Source organism: Aptenodytes patagonicus, chromosome 21 (genome assembly GCF_965638725.1).
Source record: "Aptenodytes patagonicus chromosome 21, bAptPat1.pri.cur, whole genome shotgun sequence".
Lineage (NCBI taxonomy): Eukaryota > Metazoa > Chordata > Aves > Sphenisciformes > Spheniscidae > Aptenodytes > Aptenodytes patagonicus.
In genome coordinates this window covers 4,826,999-4,847,448 of record NC_134969.1, presented here as the reverse complement: position 1 = coordinate 4,847,448, position 20,450 = coordinate 4,826,999, and the positions used below count along the sequence as shown (strand labels likewise).

The 20,450-nt window shown below is 65.6% G+C and overlaps 1 protein-coding gene across 1 annotated transcript; it reads right to left on the bottom strand.

The window, feature by feature from the left end:
- Window positions 1–2,982: 2,982 nt before the first annotated feature.
- LOC143169889 (uncharacterized) lies at window positions 2,983–14,810 on the bottom strand. Its single transcript, XM_076357672.1, has 23 exons — window positions 14,727–14,810; window positions 13,392–13,451; window positions 13,043–13,135; window positions 12,749–12,921; window positions 11,715–11,958; window positions 11,448–11,643; window positions 11,131–11,324; window positions 10,468–10,559; window positions 10,221–10,382; window positions 9,404–9,593; window positions 9,019–9,200; window positions 8,822–8,925; window positions 6,634–6,683; window positions 6,521–6,580; window positions 6,092–6,184; window positions 5,768–5,940; window positions 5,216–5,456; window positions 4,577–4,778; window positions 4,278–4,471; window positions 4,043–4,134; window positions 3,796–3,957; window positions 3,370–3,559; window positions 2,983–3,170 (listed from the first exon to the last, which is right to left on the bottom strand). Exons 1-23 carry the CDS (start codon window positions 14,776–14,778, stop codon window positions 2,983–2,985), a joined length of 3,387 nt encoding a protein of 1,128 aa, XP_076213787.1. The 5' UTR covers window positions 14,779–14,810.
- Between the last annotated feature and the right edge of the window lie 5,640 nt (window positions 14,811–20,450).

Sequence of the window (20,450 nt, the reverse complement as noted above, 5' to 3'; positions counted from 1 at the left end):
GTGTCCTGACTGGCGCTGGGCTCCGCGAGAGTGGGTGGGTCGGAGCCCAGCGTGGAGCCGGGATTGCCCCGAGGTTCCCATCCCCGTCCCGGGGGATGAGTTACTCCGGGGCAGGCAGAGGAGGAATGATCATCACCGTGCCAGCTTATCTCGGCGACTCCCAGAGCCAAGCCACCAAAGATGTTGGGTAATTGCTGGCATCACCGTGCTGAAGGGCTTCAATGAGACAACATCAGCGGCCCCGGCCTACAGCCTCCATCACCCTGACGGGGAGCGCAATGTCCTCGTCTTTAATACGGGCCGGGAGGGGCATCAGCATCTCCATCTTCACGATAGAGACGTTGTTGAGGTCAAAGTCACGGCTGGAGACACTCACCTGGGAGGTGATGACTTCGGCAAGCAGTTGGAGGGCATCTTCACGGATGAATTCTTAAAAGAAGCATCGAGAGAGCATCAGGCAGGGTGGAGGAGCTGTTTGGAGGCTCGGGAAAGCCCGTGACGTGGCCAAACAGGCTCCCGCCTCCAGCACGAAAGCCACCATCAGCTCGGACTGCCTCTAAAGGGATCAGCTTGTAGGCGGGCGTTACACGTGCCCGGTTCAAGCACCTGAGCACCAGCCTCTTGGTTGGCAGGTGCCAAGAAGGGGCGGCTGAAGAAGGAGGGGACCCTGAAGGTGGCAGAGGACCGTGAGAAATACCAAGGCCAGGGCGCAGGACTGGAAGCTGGCCACCAGGGACTACCTCCCGTCCCGTGCTTTCGGCGTGAAGCTGACCCCTGGAGACATCTTGAACTACCTCACCCTGCAGACCCAGAAGAAGATGGGATTCTCAAGGCGGGGGGGCACATGGGAGGCAGGTGCCAAATCCTCTCGGCTTTCACCCTCTGGGCAGTGCTCGCTCCCCCTAAAGCACCGGCCTCAGCTGGTATTTCACCATCAAGGTATCAAATTTGGGGAGTTTCCTGCAAGCTGGAAATGCGGGGTATGCAGGCAATGTGCCTCTTGCGAAGGAAACCTTAAATGCGTACCTTTAGGCCAGCTTTGCTTTCAATAGAAAGCGGGGTTCGGGGTGGTTGGTCTTTGCTACGCCCTGCAAAACCTGGAGCGACTCCAAGGTTCGGGTGTCGAGGGAAATCTGGAGGTCGCAGCTCACTCGGGCTGGGAGCCAGAACCCAAGGCTGGCTCTGGAAACAGCAAACCTCTCTTCAGGTATGTCCTTTCTTATTTTCTCCTTTTTCAAATATAATAAATGGATCTTTTTTAAGTTCCCAGCCATCCTTTACTACCCACGCTCAGAACTGCTATCCCTAATACCGCAGATGCAAAATTTCAGGCTCCTGCTAAATGCTTCCTGGGGGTGCAAAACCTCCAGCTCTCCAAGCCACCTGCGTGTTCAGCAGCAAATTCAGAACATCACCTATCCAAAGGGAGCCTGAAAGTCACGGTTCCCTGAAAGTCAAAGCATGTTTTATTGACTGCAGTCAAGAGAATCAAAGATCTGGAGACCTGGACTCCCACAGAATAAGCCACATTATTCCTGCGCAGCGATCATTTCTCTCCCAGACATGAATTCGAGTCAGCACCCCTGCTGAGAATGATTAAAGACCACTTCAGAAATCAGTGCAGCAAATTGTAAAATAAGCAGGTGAACGAGTGAAAGAAAACAAGAAAATATTATGACCTGCCACCCTCAATTGGGAGCAATCACGTCGCCTGGAAGGGAGCGCTGCTCCCCGGGTGCCGCCGGCTGGCGCTCGCAGCGAGGAAGCATGGGGGCTGACCCCGGCCGTTTGCTATATAAAATAAGGGTGTAGCCACGGGGGACGTCGCTTCTCGACTGCCAGAAACCCATTTTGGGGAAAGATGCGGCCCGTGCACCCGCTGATACAAGCCAGGGCTGGCTTTTCCCCTTTTGGAGGCTCCCCTCCCCAGCTGCCCGGCTGCTAATCGAGCTCTCAAATTGGGAAGGCAGAGCCTGGCAGCGCCAACAGCTCTCACCTGGGAGCTCTGGGCTGCCCGCTGGTGCTGCCTGCCCGGCTCCATCCCCAGGGTGGACGTGAGCAGGGCACCAGAGCCCCCGAGAATGAACCTTCACACCGCGCTGATATCCAGCCTGGGCACCCCAAAGAGCAGCACCGGCCTCGCCAACCCCTCGGCTCTCGGTCAGGCTTCCCCGTGGCCGTGCGGTTTTGGGGTAAAGCACTGGAGCAAGGGGAGATGAAAGGAGCACAACAGCTCTGGGGCGGCAGCTCTGAGCCCGGCTGCTCCCCAGGAGGTTGGACAAAACCTCCCCCTGAAGCGTCCTGGGTGAAATGAGCTTTGGGTCCATTTGGGCTCCCTCCATCCCGGAGGCTGTTGGCAGCAGCATGGAAACCCCCAGAAGCTCTGCTTTCCCCCCAAATGGGTGGGGAAACTGAGTCACCAAGCACTGACCCCACGTAGGAGCCTGGAGAGAGGCTGAGCAGAGGACCCAGGTGTCCCGAGAGGCACCGGGTGCTGGGGACCGCTCTCTCTGGTGGGGGGCAGCTCCCTTTTTCCCAGCACGATGCCAGCTGCTGGGACGGGGCCGAGTCCAGTTGGGAACAGGAGGGCCCTGAGCCCAGCCCAGCTTCCGAGAGTGGATTCGGGTTCCCTCCCGCTGCTGGGGAAGGGGGTGCTGGCACTGAAAACTCTGGGGTTAGGGCACAGTAACCCAAAGGGGGGGTGAGCCTGGGCTGAGCACTGGGTGAAACTCATCGCACAGAGGGCTGCAGAAGGCAGTCACGGCAAGGGCTGTGGTTGGCGGGAGACGGGCTGGGGCTGGCAGAAGACACCCCAGCATGACAGACAGGATCACTTCTACAGGCTTTTATTGCCAAAATGGCATCCTCTCACCTCCCAGCTGAGCTGCCCCCCTCTGCCCCACAACCACCACAGCCCCCCATCCATCTGGAGCTGCCCAGGGGGACATGGAGGGGACAGGGCACATGTGGGGCCATGTCCCGTCAGGCCAGGATGGGGAAGGAGGCGGCGGTGGCCACGCCGCAGTTGTTGTCCTTCATGGCCATGAGGATGTAGCCGTCGTTGCCCCAGTACGTGGACCAGGAGTTCTTGATCAGCCAGTAGCTCTTGCCGTGCAGGACCCCGTAGCCCACGGCCAGCACCGCGTGGTCCAGCGCTCCCGTCTCATTTCCTGGCCGGGAGGAGAGAAGAAAACGGGCAACATCTCAGTCCCCAACCCTTGGAGCTGGAGGTCGTTCTTGATGCAGCGAGTGGCCCCGTATCCCCTGGCCGGGAGCTTAGCGGGGAGGTAAATCCCACCCTGCAAATATTTTTGCCTATCCCAGCCCCCATGAGCGGGACACGGAGCCTCCTGGGTCAACCGGACTCACCGCAGCGGGGCTCCTCATAGACGCCGTTGGCGTAGAAGGCGAAGGACTTGTGCGAGGCGTCGATGTTGACGGCCACGGGGCCGTGCTTGACCAGCGCAGCCTTCAGCGCTGCGGCGCTGCCCGGCTCTACGCTGGTGTAGCCGGCGAGTTGGGCCACCAGCTCCGACTGGTTGCAGTGGCAGTAGCCATTCTGGGGGAGGGGGGGTGGGGGCTGAGGTGGCACCGGAGTCCCGGGGCAGGTGGGGAAGGGTCCGACCCACCCCGGCGAGGGGGAAGGAGGGAGGGGGGCAGCTCGGATGGAGCATCCATAAACCAAAGTAGAGCCTCCAAAGGGCTGATAGGTGATTTGGGAGAGCCTGGGGGGGAAAGGATTGGGGAGGGGGGGGCACTGCACCCCCCCCACCCGAGCGGCGCTGCCACCCTCACCTGCCCCAGGTAGGGCCCGTAGGACTCGGTGCTGGCGATGCCGCCGTGCTTCATGATCCACTCATAGGCTCGCCACTCCTCGCCCCCGTCGCATGCCTGGTTCCCGAAGCCCCAGGAGCAGTCGATGAGGACTTGTTGGGACAGGGGGGTCAGCACGCCGGTCTGCGGGGAGGATACGCTGCAGGGATGGGGATGGGCAACCTCCAGGCGCCCTGGCCACCCGTATGGGGCACGGCCCCGCTCTTACCTTGAGGAAGAGGGCACCTTCCATGGCGCCCGTCGTAGCAAAGCTCCAGCAGGACCCACAGACGGCCTGGTCCTTCACGGGGGTCACGGCGCCTGGGGACAGCGGGATGGGAACACATTTAACAGAGCACCGGGGGATGCTGGCTGCCCCCACGCAAACTCCGGTGTGCACAGCTTTCCCCCAACCTCGTACACACTCCGGGCTTGCACGCCGGTGGCACTGGCTCCCTCCTCACCGTACAGTCGCCAGTCGAGGCTCTCGGGCAGGATGAGGCCGGCGTAGAGCTCGGTGGGGAAGGGCTGCCCATTGTTGGGAGCCCCGCTCCGGCGGCGGCCCCGCAGGGCGGCCAGCTCCTGGGGCGTGCGGTCGGCCAGGTGGTTCAGCGCCAGCGTGTAGGAGAGCGCAGCGCGGTTCCTCGAGTGCACGAACCTGCAGCAGAGCAGAGGTGCTGCGAGAGGGGAGTAGGGGACCGCACTGGCCACCCCATCCCTGGGCCCTCCCCCCCCCCAGCCCATCCCCCCTGGCATCCTGTACCGCATGTTATGGATGAAGGTGCGCTTGCGATGCTCGTGCTCCTCCTCGCTGCCGTAGCTCTTCCCGAACCGCTCCTTGTAGCGGTGGAAGAGGCGGTGGTGGACGTGGTCCGTCTCCGGCGCCCTCCCCACAAACTCCTGCATGGGGTTGGCCACGATGCGGTGCTCGGGGCCGGCCGCGGGCCACTGCTCGCACTGCACCCCTGCCACGAGGCACGGATGGCGGCTGACGCCTCCCAAGCGGGGACGGGCTCTCCCGGCCCCCCAGCTGGGATGCACGGCACGGTCACCCCCAAAACCATTGGGGCTGTCCATCCCGTATAGACACTTGCATGCAGGGGGGGGATCTGCACCCACATCCACTTCCAGAGCCGGCTCCCAAGCACCCACCATCCTACCCGGCACCCTGCGCTCCGGCATGGAGGAGCCAGCACCGGGAAAGCACCCGCATCGCCCCAGCTATCAACTTTAATTACATTTCTCCCCTGCTTTTTTCCCAGCCAAACCAATTCACCCAAATTATCAGGCTCTTGCAAAAAAAAAAAAACCAAAAAAACAAATTAAAAAGATGGAGGGGGTGCTGCATTTCGGTGGCAGCACCGGCCACAGGCTGGGCTGCGGGGTGGCCGGGGACACTCACCCTCGGGGAGGTGGAAGATGCTGGGGGGGAAACGGTGGCTGAAGGAGGAGTAGTCGATCTCGTACTTGTCGTAGTGGGAGCCCAGGAGGCTGTTGAAGCCACGCACCTCGTAGTGCAGAGGCACGGGGCCGCGGGCAGAGCTGCCCACCCGCAGCGTGTAGACGTTCTTCTTGCGACCCCAGTAGGAGACGTTCTGCCAGACGGCGCAGCGCTGCCCGCGGAAGCGCTCCTCCCGCACCCGCTGGGCACAAGCGAACGCGTCGGGGACCAGGGTGCCACGCCGGCACCGGCACCGTGCCCTTGGTGAGCTGGGGCACCCCGCGGTGATGGTGCTCCACCCGTGCACCCGTCCTGCATCATGCCAAGCTGGATGCAACCCCTCCGCCTCCATCACCCGTGGCCACATCCAACCTTGTATTTACCCATTCCCAGGCAGGGAGGGCTGCTCTGCCCTCGTAGGGAGGTAGCCATCAGACACCCTGTACCCATGGGGGTCCCTTGTCCCCTCCCCTGCCCCATCCTGCCTCCTGGGGGACCATGCCCGGAGCTCACCTTGAAGTTCTCCAGGCTGGGGAAGACGCTCTGCGGGGCGATGAGGTCCCCATCAGTGCCGTTGATGCGGAAGCACTTGCGGACGTTGACCTCCGTCTCCGTGGTCTCGGGAGTCACCTTGAAGCTGGCGCCAAAGGGCTTGATGGAGGCAAACTGGTAGGTGACCACTTGGCCTGGGGATGGGGACAGCGCTAAGGTCAAGCCAAGCCTGCAGGTCCTGGCATGGTGATGGCTCCCAGGGCTTTGCTGGGGCACCCGAAGGTCCTGGGGCAGAAGGAGGGGAATGGTGAGAGGTCGGGGGGATGGACCCTTTTCTGCACCCACCGCCGTAGTATTCGATGCGGCTCTTCCCCCCGGTGAGGTTGTACCAGGCTTCGAAGGGCTCCCTGATCTCCGCGTAGGGCAGGCTGATGACTCCTGTGGGCACAGAGGGGCCGGGCACGGGGGGCTGCAGGGGGCCGAGCCCTGGGGACATCCTCCGTCCCCCTGCCCCGAGCCCGCGGCTGGGAGGGGAGCGCGGGGAAGGCAGGGAGCACCCCAGGGCCCCGCGGCATCACCCCCTGCTCCCACCCATGGCCACCACCAGCAGCACCCCACGGCAGCGATGCACCCCAGCCCCCGGGTTTCGTGGAGGAATTGGAGCCTCTTTGGCTTGGGCATGTCGGGTGGGAGCCGGTGGCTGGAGGTGCAGGACCTCCTTGGGTAGCACGGCGGTGGCACCGTCCCAGCGGGGTGCCCTGCCCCGAGCGGTACCTGTGACATGGTAGATGTCCCCAAATGTGGGTGTCTCCAGAGGAGCTTTGCACTCTGCTCCTGGAAGAAAAACAAAAGTAAACCCAAACCCTTTTACAGTGTTGATTACTCACCTCTACACGGCGGGGGGAGACAGTGGTGCTGGTCCTTGGCTCGCTGTCCCCTGGGAGAGGGGGACAGACCCAGGGGGAGCCTGTATGAGGAGCAGGGCTAGGAGGGCTCCCACCTGCCCAGGCAGGGCAGAGACCGGGGGTCCCCAAACCGGGGGTCCCTGCTCCTCTACCAGCCCTCTGGCTGATTCAGAGCCCCCACGCGCATCCCTGCTCTCCCTGGCCTGCAGCCAGCTCAGGGGCACTCCAAAGCCCCCATGCACGCCCCAGGGCATGAGGGGCGATCGTATGCCCCCCCCGTATACCACGCACAGAGCATGCCCACTGCCCCTGCACTGCTCCGGGCTTGGGGACAGGGACAGGGCAGCCCCCTCCTGGGGCGAGGACCTCCACAGCAGCCCAGGACCACAGCAGTGCCCAGGCTAAGGGGCGCGATGGCAACACCCCACGATGGGGGCACGGCATCCGTGTTGTTGTGTGTCCCCCCCCCACCCCCCCGAGCTCGGCCAGAGCGGGTGCTCACCCAGCAGCACGGCAGCCCCCAGCACCAGCAGCCACCCCAGCCCCTCCATCCTGCACACCCCAGCCCACGCTGGTGCCCTGCACCCACGGGTGGCTTAAATACCACTGGCGGGCGGGCAGGGAGCTGCCGGCAGCCAACGGGCAAAGCCCCGTCCTTCCCTTGGCTGGGGCTAGACCAAGGGGGAGGCGTGGCTTTATGTTGCCCCCCTGCCCCATCATGGGCACCCATGGGTGCCTTTCCCACCCCAAGCAGAGTGGGTGCCGATGTTGCGTGCTTGCGGGGCTCGGGGCGGGGGGAGCAGGGTGGGACCCAGACCCCTGTGGGCACAGGTGCCCCATGGCAGGGCCATCCCCTGGGGCCACGGACTGGGGGCTTGGTGGTGGGTGCTGGGGGTGTCCCTGCGCTCCCACCCACCCTGCGTGGCAGTTTGCAGCCAGGCTTTGCTGCATGCAGTGCGCTGCGAGCAGGGGGAGCATCTGCAAAACCCTGGGGCGAGGAGGTGCAGTGAGACCCTGCCAGGCACCCCAAAACCCCTCTGGGTGCTCCCTGCCTTCCTGGGACGGAAGCCAAGGCGTCCCCACCAAAGGCAGCGCTGGGCAGTCGTGGGGAGATGGGAGCCGTTTGCATCCCTGCATCCTTCCGGATATACCATCAGGGCAAGGCCAGGGCTGCAATTAGGGGATTTGAATTGGAAAAAGGGGAAAGACGCAGACGAAATGTCAGTAGCTACATGGAAAAAGAGACCCGGGGAGGAGAGCAGCACTGTCACCGTGGCAGAGTGGCCTTCACCCCCCCTGCTTGCTGTGCGTCCAGCTGGCCCCCAGCCCAAGGTGACAGCGAGCACCCGCGGGGCCGCCTGAGCCCAAAACAAAGCCGATAAGGGCTCGTCGTGGGCTGGCTGCACACCCCACCAGGGACGAGTCGGGCCGGGTTCGGCTGCGCCCCTGGGTGCAGGGCTGGACTGATGCAACCCGTGCTGCAGCACCTCCCCAGGGACCACCACCGCTGCCATCACAGCGCACCGGTGTGGAGGCGCATCCTGCCCCGAGGACGTACCAGCGAAGATGGGAGACTGGGAGACCACCAGGGTCAGGGCAGAGAGACCTTCCCATCCCGTTTGCAGGATCCTTGTGCACTGACCCCGCTCTCCCAGGAGGGCTTGAGTCCAAAATAGGAGCACCCAGGTGAGCCACGGCCGCGGTGTAAAGTGCCTTTCCCTGGAGGGGAGCAGCCCCATGGGGTGAAGGGGAGCCTGGCTCGTGGCATTGGCAAACACCGCCGGTGACATCCCCACCCGTAGCCACAACAGGGACCCAGGCAGTGGGGCAGAGGGTGGATGCCTTCCCCCCTCCCCAACACCCCGCGCCAGGAATTTCTCGTCTCAGCAGAAATCCCTGGGGTTGTTTGTGCTCCACCTCGAGAGATAGGGCTGGAAAAGCCGCTCCCCTCGCCCTGGGTGTCTAGGACCGTCTGCAAGAGCCAGCTGGCTCTGCTAGGCAGGCACTGTCCCCTCCTGGGAGGCCCCTGTGGTCACACAGGACAAAGAAAACAAGCCTGGGGACAAGGACCTGTGCAGGGGACGGAGCAGCCACATGCTGGGGGCACTGGGGTCTGCGAAGGGGGCAGAGCCGGGTGGGCAGCAATTGAATCCCTCCTGTAGAAGCGAACCGGTATTTTTCCAGGGTCTTTATTGGCAAGTCCACAGCTGGGTCCCCGTCCAGCCCCTTGTCCAGCACCCCCTGGCCCTGTCCCACCGTGTCCCCAGCTTCCTCCTGCGTGATGTGTCACGCCAAAGGGGCTGATCCAGGGATGGGTGCCGAGAGCATCGCCGAGGGCTCTCCCCACACAGCGGAGGTGGCTCAGGCCAGGATGGGGTAGGTGGCTTCGGTGGCCACGCCGCAGTTGTTGTCCTTCATGGCCATGAGGATGTAGCCGTCGTTACCCCAGTACGTGGACCAGGAGTTCTTGATCAGCCAGTAGGTCTCTCCCTGCAGGACCCCGTAGCCCACGGCCAGCACCGCGTGGTCCAGCGCTCCCAGCTTGTTCGCTGCAGAGGATGACACGGGAGACAGCTCGTCCAGAGAGCATCCCTGCTCCCAGGGCTGCCAGCGGCACTTGGGGAGGGCTGCAGGACCGGTTCCCTCTTCCACCCTTGCCCAAGATGCTCGACAATGAGGAGGGGATCCTGGGTGTCCTGGCATCTCCCTGGGCACCCAGGTCCTCCTGTGCCCCCTGTGCCACCCGACTCACCGCACTTGGGCTCATAGTAGATGCCGTTGGAGTAGAAGGAGAAGGTCCTGTGCGAGGCATCGATGCTGACAGCCAGAGGACCGTGCTTGTAGATGGCAGCTTTGACCGCCGTGATGTTGCCCGAGGTGACGTTGACATAGCCTGTGATCTTGGCCAGCATCTCAGACTGGTTGTAGTGGCACAAGCCGTTCTGTGGCACCCGGAGGGGGACACACTGTGTCATCAGGAGCCCCCAGGTCCCCTCACTGGGACCCTGACCACCCTGGCTGCCCCCGTGCAGCTCTGCTCTGATGCAGGGAACGATATGGGACTTGGGCTGTGACAGCATCCCGGCTCTGACCCCTCTGTCCTCCACTGCCCACCATGGTGGGGATGTTTTCCTGGTTGTTGCAGGGACACAGCGTTGCCCACACGCAGCATGGGGAGCTGGCTCTGCACCTGAAGCCCTGGGGGGGGCTGTTGCCTGCATCTTGCAGCCACGTCCCTGTCTCCAGACAGCCCTGCTCCATCCCTGCACCCCAGGGTACGGAGGGACCCGTGGTACCACCCAGGGGTGGAGGAGCCTTGTCCCTGTTTTGCAAGAAGAGAAACTGAGGCACACGGTGATGAAACCGCCCGGCTGAGCCCTGGAGCTTGGCTTTGGACTGTGCTTTGAACTGCAGGGAGCCTGGTGCCTTGGGGACGAGGTGACATCCCCGTCTCCAGAGCCCGTTAGCGCTTCTGACCCATCCTGATTGGCCCCACCATGGCTTTAAAGCCCCGGGGGGCACATCCCGAGACCTGGGGAACCCCGGCAGGGACGTGGGGCCACCCTCACCTGCCCCTTGTAGGTGCCATAGGACTCGGTGCTGGCGATGCCACCGTGTTTCTTGATCCACTCATAGGCTCGCCACTCCTCACCCCCGTCGCAGGCGTAGTTCCCGAAGCCCCAGGAGCAGTCGATGAGGACTTGTTGGGACAGGGGGGTCAGCACGCCGGTCTGCGGGGGGGACGCACTGTAGGGATGGGGCCAGGCATCATCCAGGCGCCCCAACCATCCCTGTGGGGCACGGCCCCGCTCTCACTTTGAGGAAGAGGGCACCTTCCATGGCGCCCGTCGTAGCAAAGCTCCAGCAGGACCCACAGACGGCCTGGTCCTTCACGGGGGTCACGGCGCCTGGGGACAGTGGGATGGGGGGGTGAGAGGCTGGGGTGGCACCGGGGGATGAGGGCAAGTGGAAGGGAAACTGAGGCAGAAGTTGAGGACTCGCTGTGCTCCCAGAGGCAGCGTAGCCAGGGCTTGGTGCTAATCGGGGGGGGGGGGGGGGAGAGGGGGGCAAATGCACCAGCAAACCTGTGGGACCCCTGCCCTTGGGTTGGGGCAAGCTCTGGGGGTGTCGCTCCCAGCTGATGGAGACATGGGGGAAGCCAGATGTGGCTTCAGATGTCACATCTGTCCCTGGGGCACCAGACTGAATGAGGGCCAAGTGCCAGCCGAGCTGCCTTTTGCCAGGCAAGCCCTGCTTTGATCTTCCAGTTGCTGAGCAGGGCGGGGGCCACAGGGAGATGTGGGTCCCAAGGGACAGCGCAGCCCCACGGGCTCCTCAGCATGGTGACGGAGAGTGGGGCGGCTCGGTTGGACTTTGCGCTGGCCCGGATGAGGAGCGCTCACACCCTCCACATCGCAGCCTTACACCATCCCGCAGCACCCCGACGGCGAGACCCCGTTTCCCTGACCCCGCACCTACCGTACATGCGCCAGTCGAGGCTCTCGGGCAGGATGAGGCCGGCGTAGAGCTCGGTGGGGAAGGGCTGCCCGTTGTTGGGAGCCCCGCTCCGGCGGCGGCCCCGCAGGGCGGCCAGCTCCTGGGGCGTGCGGTCAGCCAGGTGGTTCAGCGCCAGCGTGTAGGAGAGCGCAGCGCGGTTCCTCGAGTGCACGAACCTGCCGTCGTGGCGGGGATGGCATCAGCCGGCACCGACGCTGCCTCCCGCTGCAGCAGCCGTGCAACCCCTGGGGGATGGGGAGCACCCCCAAGGGGATCGGCATCCCCCCGTCTGCCTGTACCTCATGTTGTGCACGAAGACACTCTGCCTGTGCTCCAGCTCCCGCGCGGAGCCGTACCGCCGCCCCAACCGCCTGCGGTAGTGGTGGAAGACCTCGTGGGCCCAGGGCTGGTGCCGTCCCACCAGGTCCTCCATGGGGTTCACCAGCACCCGGTGCTCCACCGCGCTCCCTGGCAGGTCCCCGCACTTCTTCGTCTCTGGGGAGCAAGGAGGGGATGCCATCAGCCCGAGCACCACGGGCAGGATGGGGGGGCCCAACCCAGCTCACCATTGACGGGGAGGTCGAAGATGGAGGGGGGGAAGCTGTTGTCGAAGTCGGTGTAGGCGATCTCGTACTTGTCGTAGTGGGAGCCCAGCAGGCTGTTGTAGCCCCGCATCTCGTAGTGGACAGGGGCCACCCCGCAGCTGGAGTTGGTCACCCACAGGGTGTAGACGTTCTTCTTCTGCGCCCAGCGGGTGACGTTCTGCCACACGGCGCAGTACCGGCCCCGGTAGTACTCCTCCCGTATGAACTGGGGGGATGCGGCATCAGGGAGGGGGGCTCTGGGTGGGGACGGGAATCACCCCCCACGCTCACTCCTTCCCACCCGGCGCCTTCACAGGAGCCCGTTACTCCCGGTGCACGTACAGCGCCTTGCACCCAGCCTACACCGGGCTCTCAGGCCGGATCCAGCGGCTACATGGCCGTTAGCACACAGCCCTGCATGGGATGGAAAGTGGGGCAAGGATTTGGGGTGCAACACAGGACAGACCCCCCCCTGTCTGGCTCAGCGGCTCCCTGGGGACACTGCAATGTGCACGGTGCTGGATGTGCACCCATAGTGGGGGGGCCTGGCTGCACCCCTGCTCCAAAAGGCTCTGGGTTTTTCCTGCGTGTTTCCAAGCTCTTGCCCTGTGGGCCTGTGTCTGGCTCGGCGTCCGGCTTGGTGACAGCTTGCTGTCCCCACCGCTCACGTGCTGCACCCCTCCTGCTGCACCCAGCCCTGCCGGAGGCTGGGGCCGGTGGGAGCTGAGCTGCCGTGCAGCGACTTGCCCGAGCCGTTCCGAAACACCGGCGTTCGCGTGGGCTGCAGCATGTCCCAACACGGCTGCCGGGGTTGGGAAAGAAGCCGGGAGTCCGGCCCCCATCCGGGTGGGGAAATGACCCTCCCTGCGCCCCGGGGTGCGGGGGCATGTCCTGGCCTGTCCCAGCACCCTGCAACCCCTGGGACGGAGAGGAGCATCTCCAGCTGCCCGGCACCCCCACCCAGAGCCTGAAGAGGCTCTGAGCAGCGGGTCGGATCCAGGCTCTGGCTCCCTCACCTTGAAGCCATCAGGGCTGGGGAAGACGCTCTGAATCTTGACCACGTCCTCCTTGGAGCCGGGCAGCTGGAAGCATTTCCTGGCGTTCACCTCCTTCTCAGTGGTCTCGGGCGTGATCTTGTACTGCATCCCGTAGGGCTTCACCGCCGCCAGCTGATAGGTTATCACCTGCCCTGTGTCAGCAGGAAGGGGAAACTGAGGCACGGTGGTCCCGCCCGCATCCTCCCTTTGCACAGGGATGGGACCGGTGCGGGACGGGCGCAGCCCGGAGCAGATGGATGCCCGCCTGCTTACCCCCGTAATACTGGATCCGGCTCTTGTTTCCCGTCAGGTTGTACCAGGCTTCGAAGGGCTCCTCGATCTCAGCGTAGGGCAGGTTAATGACACCTTTGAGGCCCCCGACGCAGGACACGGGTCAGCCCCGAGGCCTCAGCACCCCGACATCCCTCCCCGAGCCCCCTAGCACCCGCAGAGCATGCGGACCCACAGCTGACCAAGCTGCTGTCCCCGTGGGTGCTGAGGCAGGGAGAGGCACCCGGCTGTGGGAAGCTGCCCCAGTTTGGCACTGGGACGGCCTGGTCCAGCCCGGTGCTGAGCATCCTCCGCTCCCCCCGTGGCAAAGGGCACTGTGGGGTCCCGTTACCTCGGACGTGGTAGATGGAGCCGAACTGAGGGGGTGAGCGGGAAAGCCCATAGTCCTGTCCTGAAAGACAGAGAGGGGCAGGGGTGAGGTGGGGGGGGGGGCTGTCCCCCTCCACGGCCGAGCAGGGGACAGGACGGTCGGGGCAGGAGGCTGCCCGAGCCAGTGCTCCCCTTCCCTGCAGCCCCTCCTGCGCAGGGCGGGGGGGCTTGGCCGAAAGCAGCTCCACGAGCCCACCGGTGGCACATGCAAAGGACGCCGACGCGCTGACACCCTCCCAGGGCCAGATCCAGGGTCAGCACCATGCCGCGACCTGCCGCCACGCTGGAGCGAGCCCTGCAGTGTGGCATCCCCAGGGAAACCCAGCTGCTGGGTTGGCTGTTGGGCGATGTCCCCCTGGGAGGCAGTGTCACCCCCAGGGCTGGTGGCCCTGGCTTTGGATGATGTTTCCAAGGGGGATGCAGCCAAGCTGTCCCCCGACAAGCAGGGGTGCCAGGGAGCCGGCTAGTCCCGCCTGGCATCTCCCGGTGACTTCCCCAACCTCCCTCCGGGCTCCCAGCTTGTGCAACCCCACGCCAACACACCCGCCGCTGGGAACGGGCCTTTCCCCTCCGTCAGCATCTTCCTCCTCGCCGGGAGTGATCCGGCAGCACCTGCCCAGCTCCCAGCCCCGGGGCAGCTGGGACCAGACCTGGTTCTGCTTCTGGACCTGAAACCTGGGGCAGGCAGGGACTGGCAGCCCCCGCTGCCTGCGCCCCAGGCCATCCCATGGGTGCCTGTCACGCCCTGGGTCCGAGCACCCACAGATGGTGCCCCAGGGCGGGAGGAGCAGCGATGGAGCCAGCAACCCCACAACGCTGCTCAGCTTTACACCCACCCGGGAAGGGGGTCCCGCGGGGGCATGGTCGTGGCACCCCCACTCACCCCCACCACCCCCGTTCCCTCCTGCTGCTTCCGACAACAGCCTGCCCGGCTTCCCCACCTGCTCTTTGCAGGCAGCAAAGCCAGGGAATGGCTTGGGCTTGCGTGCCTGTTAAAGCCCATCTGGCTCGATTTAGCTCTATTTTCACGTCCCCAGCCCTGCCAAGCCCTTGAGGCACGTCTCCCCGCCCCCCCCCCACCCCCCCTCCCCCCTTTGCCACTCCACCCCAACTCTCCTCTCTCATGGGGGAACTGCAAATTTGGGGACCCAACAAGCAAGAAACCACTTCCCCAGCCCGCCTGCCCTGCGTTCCCGGCAATGCAGCGGGGGGGAGGCAAGACCCACCTGGGTGCCCCCAGCTCCCATCCCCGGGGTGTCCCCAGTGGGGACGGTGCCATGGGGGGGGACAGACTCACCCCGGACGGCGATGCAGAGCGCAGAGGCCGCGAGCCAGCGGAGGACACACATTCTCACCGCCCCGGCTTGCCCGGCGCCAGCTCTCACCTTTAAGCCAGAGCTGGCGGCGGTGAAACCCGGCAGAGCCAATGCAGAAGCCGGGGCCCTCCCCAGAGGAGGGAAGGAACTGGCATCATGTGGTGCCTGGCGGGGTGCGCGGGGGGCCGGGCACCCTGGGGTGCTCGGCGGGGAGAGTGTGTCTTGGCAGGGTCCCTGCGGAGGGAGATGGAGCAATGCCGGGTGCTGCAGGGGGACGGGAGGTGCAGGATAAGCCCCAAAGAGCCATGAGCAGCGTGATGGGGGGGATGCAGGCTGGTTGGATCTATGGAAGCCCCCCCCAACCTGGTGGAGGCAATGGGGTGCTTGGGGCTGTGCATCCCTCCTTGTGCAGGGGTGCAAGGGGGGAGCCTCCCTGGGGCTGGGGAGCTCTTCGCCAGGCAGCCCCGACTCCGGGGTGATAGGCAGGAGGCAGTGACCTAGCAGAGGGCCGGAGCTGTGAGCGGCTCAGCATTAACAAGCCAGGCCCTGAGTCTGGGAGCACTGGGAATCCTTTGCTGGGGGGCTTGAAGGGAAGGAGGGCTGAGCCAGCTGTGGGGCACAGGGAAACGTGGGCACCCCACAGCCAGCCCCGAGGGGACAGGCTGAGCCACCCCAGCCCCCAGGGTTTGGGCAGAGGGCTGGAAACGGTGCGCGTCACCCCTCGCTCGCTGCTCAGCCTCTCTGACAGCAAGGAGGGAAACTGAGGCACGGGGCGGCAGCCGGGCTGAAAGGGAGAGCCTCGTCTAGCAAGACAAGAGAGCGTTTCCTCCAGCAACACAGGGAAACCACCCACCTTCCCCCATACCTTTACCTACCTCCGAGGGCTTTGAGGGCTCCCCTGCCCCTCGCTGCCGGGGCTCCAGCGTGCCCAGGTGGTGGGGCAGAGATGGGGACACTCCTGGGGGGGGATTTATATGCCACCACCCCCATTTCTGTCCTGCACACAGGGAGCAGGCTGGGAGCCCTCTTGACAAGGCTGCCCCCCCCCCCCCAAGGGGATGTCCCATGCCAGGCCGTGACCCCCAAGGATGGAGGAGCCCATGGCAGCCCCTCTCCCCACGGTTTGCCAGACTCACCCCGCCCCCCCCCGTGCTGCCTGCTTCTGGGGGGACGGGTGTTCAACATCTCTGACACCCTGGGACCTGCCCTGTCCCCTCCACGGTGGCGGCACCTGCCCTGCCTTGTGCCAGAGCACCCTGCCGGGGTGCAGGCAGCTGGGGAGGCAGGCAGTGCTCAGGCAGCTCTTCTCAAGGGGGAGGGTGAGTGCTCTCCCTGGGGCTGAAGTCGGCCAGAAACACCTGGGGCCGCAATTTGGGAAGGGTTCTGGGAGCCCAGGTGGAGCCTGGAGGGGCTCATCGCTCTGCAGGTGACCGCTGATGAGCAGCCCCTGTCCCTGCTGTGCCCTGTCCCTTCCCAGGGACACTGGCAGGGCTGGCTCCGTCCCCAGCAGGGTCTGAATCGCCCCCCCCCAGCAAGTTCCAGGGGGCCCCTAAAGCCCCCAAAACTGGGTCTAAATTAGAGCTGTGATCCGCACCATCCCCAGAACGAGTCAGGGGGTGACAAGGCGAGCGTGGCATCAGCCCAGGGGGCATGTCTCTGTGCCGGTGCAGACCTGGGACCTCCACCAGCCCTGGCCCCTGCCGTGAGAATAGGAAACGCCGCAGCCAGACTCACTGTCACACAGTAAAGAGGTCAGCCTGCAAGGGCTAACCGCAGGGCGAGGAGGAGGAGAAGGAAGGCTCAGGAGAGATGGGGAAGGACCCCCATCCACCAGCATGCAATCCAGCCCGGCTGTGTGGGGAGACGGGGTGGCCGAGCCAGGATACAGCCAGCTCCGGGCTGGAGCACGACCGCAGCCCCCTGCCCTCCCTGCACACCCTCAGTCCCGCTTGGGAGCACGGCCCCTTGCCGGAAACTGCGGCAGGGAGGGTGCATAAAAATATCACCAGCCCCTTGCTTTCACCATCCCCTGCGGTGAGAGGACGGCTGGGGGCCGGGGGGCTGTGCAGGATCGGGCCCCGGTGGAGCTGCAGAGGGTATTTCTAGCCGGGGAGGTTTTGCCTTGGAGGGGCGGCTGCCCCGCACCCCGGATCGGCATGGGGGTCCCCCAGCGAGGGACCGCCACCGAGACCCCCTTGATCCAGTGGTCGGGGTGCCAAAAGCTTGAGGTGCTCTCTGCAGGGTGGGTGCCCCAGCGCCCTGGACTGGGAGCCCAGGCAGGGTGCAGGGGTGCTCAGGCAGGGTTCTGGGGGGCTCACCCCCTCTCCCAGAGCTCGCCAAAGTTTGTGGGTCAGTGTGACCAATGCCAAATCTTTGGGTCATCCCACCAGCAACTTTATCTGGACAAGGAGTAAATAAGGGGTCCGGTATCTGGTGGGCTATCGATGGCCACAGCAACTGCTTGAGCTGGCCAGGAGCTGCACTCCATCCTGGGGGGGACACGTGGGAGCCCCCCAGAACATGGTCCCAAGCTACCTGCCATCCACCGGGCAAGGTGGGCTGCTCGCCACCCCCCCACAGCTCTGCCCTGCCCCAAGTTCACCCCGTCCCAGCAGAGCCGCCGCGGCAGAGACCCCTTGCCAGGAGGATGGGCAGCTGCTGCGTGTGCTCTGCCATCAGAGGGTCGCCTTATTCCTGCCCCTCGCAGGGTCCCAGCCCCCTCTTTGCAATATGCTGTCCCTGTGCTGTCCCCTGCCCGGGGATGCTGGCTCGGGGTGGGGGGTCAGGGGGGCGATGGGGTGATGCCAGGCTCTGTCTCGGAATGGGTGCAGGCAGCACCCCAGCCTGGCACAGGCTGCCTCCGGGAGCGGAGCTGGATCCCACAGAGCTGGGTATCCCCACGTACACCCTGTAAATCCTGGCAGGCAGAGCCCGGGGAGCCGCAGCAGTGTCCCCCCCGCCCCGTGCTGCTGGGGACCGGGGACTCCCCCCCGATGCCAGCCTGTTCCCCCCCCATGCCACCTCCACAAGCAGGCGGTGGGCCCCGGCCGGCGGTGCCGGAGGCTGAGCCGGCGGCCGCCCTGGCTGGGCTGGCTGGTACAATGAACCATTGCTGGGAGCGCGGGGAGGAAGGGGGGGCGAGGGGAGGGGAAGCTCTTGCTCAGCTGCGAGAGCCGCCGAAGAGACAGGGGAAACACACGCACAGGCGCTCCCGCTCTCCCCACGGCTCCCGCCTTGCCCTGCCCTGCCCTACCACCCGCCTCGACACCCCGGCCCCCGGCGCCGGGCAGTTCGGGGTGCTGCGGTGCCACACCGGCCTGCGGTCCCGCCGGGAGGCAGGGGCAGCGTGGGAGCGGGGGTCCATGCGAGCCGGAGCAGGAGGGCTGACGGTAGGAGGGATGCACAGGGCTGCTTGGGGCGTGGGGTGCGGGGTGGGGGGAGGGCTCTGCCTCCTGCAATGGGGGGGAGTCTCTCAATCCCCTTGCTGTGTGCTGGGGGGGTGCTGAGAGCTGCCCCCCCCCCCCCCCCATGCGTGGGGTGGCTCTGGGTCTGGGGTGGGACAGGGCACCGAGCTGTGGGGACAGAGAGGCCCATGCCCCTGGTAGGGGGCTGCTGGGGGGCTGCCACTGGGCCCTGCCCTCACTGCTTCCCCCCTGGGCAACGCCAGCCTCTGCAATGAACCTGGGGAGGGGGGGGGGGGGGAGGAGACCCCTGTCGTCCCCGTCCTGGGGGGCAGCAGGTCAGCAGGGGGGGCAGCATGCCCGGGGCCGCGGCACGGGGAGGGCTGGGGGCAGCCAGCAGCTCCAGCTCACCCTCCCGGCACTAATCGGCGGCGACGCCGCGGCGGGGAGGCTGCGGAGACAAATGGTGCCTTTGCCTGAGCTGGACCCAAACACTGGGGAGGGGGCACCCCAGGGGACACCGGGATGGGGGGGACACACACCTGCTCCCCCCGGCCCCGCAGGTGCCCATGGCGTGCCAGCCCAGCAAGCGCTCACGGGGGGATGCTGGGCGCTGAGCTCTCCCCCCCCAGGGCTGGGGGCAGCCGTGGGGTGCTCAGGCCCTGGCCGGAGCGGGTGCTCCCCCCACCTCCCTGCAGCTCTGCCTTGTCCCCGGTCCTTGGTGTGTCCCAAGGAGGGACAGGAACTCGCCGCTTCCTGCCCTGCACAATTCCCTCCCCGCCCCGCTCCTCCCGGGACATTGTATTTGGAGCCCTGGCCGGCTCCCTCCCTCCGCCCCTGCAGCCCCTCGGATCCGGGAATTGCTCTTCTTCCAGCGGAAATCCTGCTTTCCCAGCCAGCGATGGGGTTGGGAGGCTGGGGGGTGGGGGCTCCCTCCGCCGTGGGCATCTCCTCCCAGGGTGGGGGGGGGGCGAGGAGACACCCCCTGCCGTGGGCCTGGTCGCTGGCCGGTGGGCTTGTGGGGACAGATCACTTTTGGGGGGGGGTGGAGAGTCCTTCCTTTTCTGCCCCGGGGTATTGGCAGGGGGGCAGCGCCCTGCAACCTCCTGGGGCTGGCACAGGGACGGCCATGCCCGGCCGAAGCACAGCTGGTTTTGGGGGCCAGCAGCTCCCTTTGAACCCTGTCCTTCTCGCAGGCAGGCAGGGGAAGGGGTGTCCCTGCGGGCATCGCCACTGGAGAGTGCCCGGGAATAGCACTGTGCCACCACCGCGTTGCCAGCGGGCACAGCTGGCACTTCCAGCCCCCTACGTGACCCAGCCAGGGTGGGATGCCCCGCTGGGAAACCCACGCTCGGGGGATCCTCTTGCGGCTGTCACCCCATCTGCACGTTCCCGGCGGAGCATTGCATCCCATCCCACGGCCTCTGCCGGTGTCCCCACGTCTCACGGTGGTCTGGAGCCGTATGCTTGTGGTGTGGGTCTCTCCGGCCGCAGCAGGACCTTCCTCGTCGCTCCTGGAACCTGGTCCCACCAGGGCCGAGCCAGGCCAGGGGCTGCCACGCTCCACTGGGAGCTGCAGGGGACTCGACAGGCACTGGGTGAACTGGTGGGACTGGAGGAGGAGCAGGGCTCTACCCCAGAGCCCCGGCTCCGGGTTGCAGGGCTGGACTCGGGGCTGGGGGCAGCGGGGAAGGAGCAGGGACGTGCCACCGTCTGCCACCGCGCCGGGCAGAGGAGCGGGCGGTGGAGAGGCAGGATGTGTCCTCTCATCCCCTCCCCAGGTCTGTGGAGGTCCTGGGCACAGGATGGGGACACGGCTTGGGGTCGTGTATCCTAATGACATGTTCTAATGCCTAAAATGAGGCACCTTCCCCTCCTGTGCTGCAGCTGCTTCGTGCCTCAGTTTCCCCCCTGGGACCGGGGAGGTCCAAAGCCACAGGGTGATGGAGGAGCCTGGGCAGGCTCCGGGCTGGGCTGTGCAGCAGTCTCGGTTCCTCTTCCCCCGGGGAGGCTGCGGCAGGGCGGTGAGAGCCACCAGGGTGCAGGGCCACACGTGAAGGACGGGGGTGTGAGGGGTGAGGGGGTGGGACGAGGCATGGGGGGGGGCACAGGGTACCCAAGGGGCTGCAGCCACTGCTCAGCCCCGCTGTGGTCCCTGCCCGGCCCCCCCGGCTGCCACCGTCCCCAGGCCCTGGGATCCTGCCGGCCCTGAGGTTCCCCTTGGTGGCTGCAGCACCATCGTCTTCCTCCCCCTCCTCCCCCCCGCTGTGCTCCTGCTGCTTCCTCCTCCCGCTGTGTAGGTGC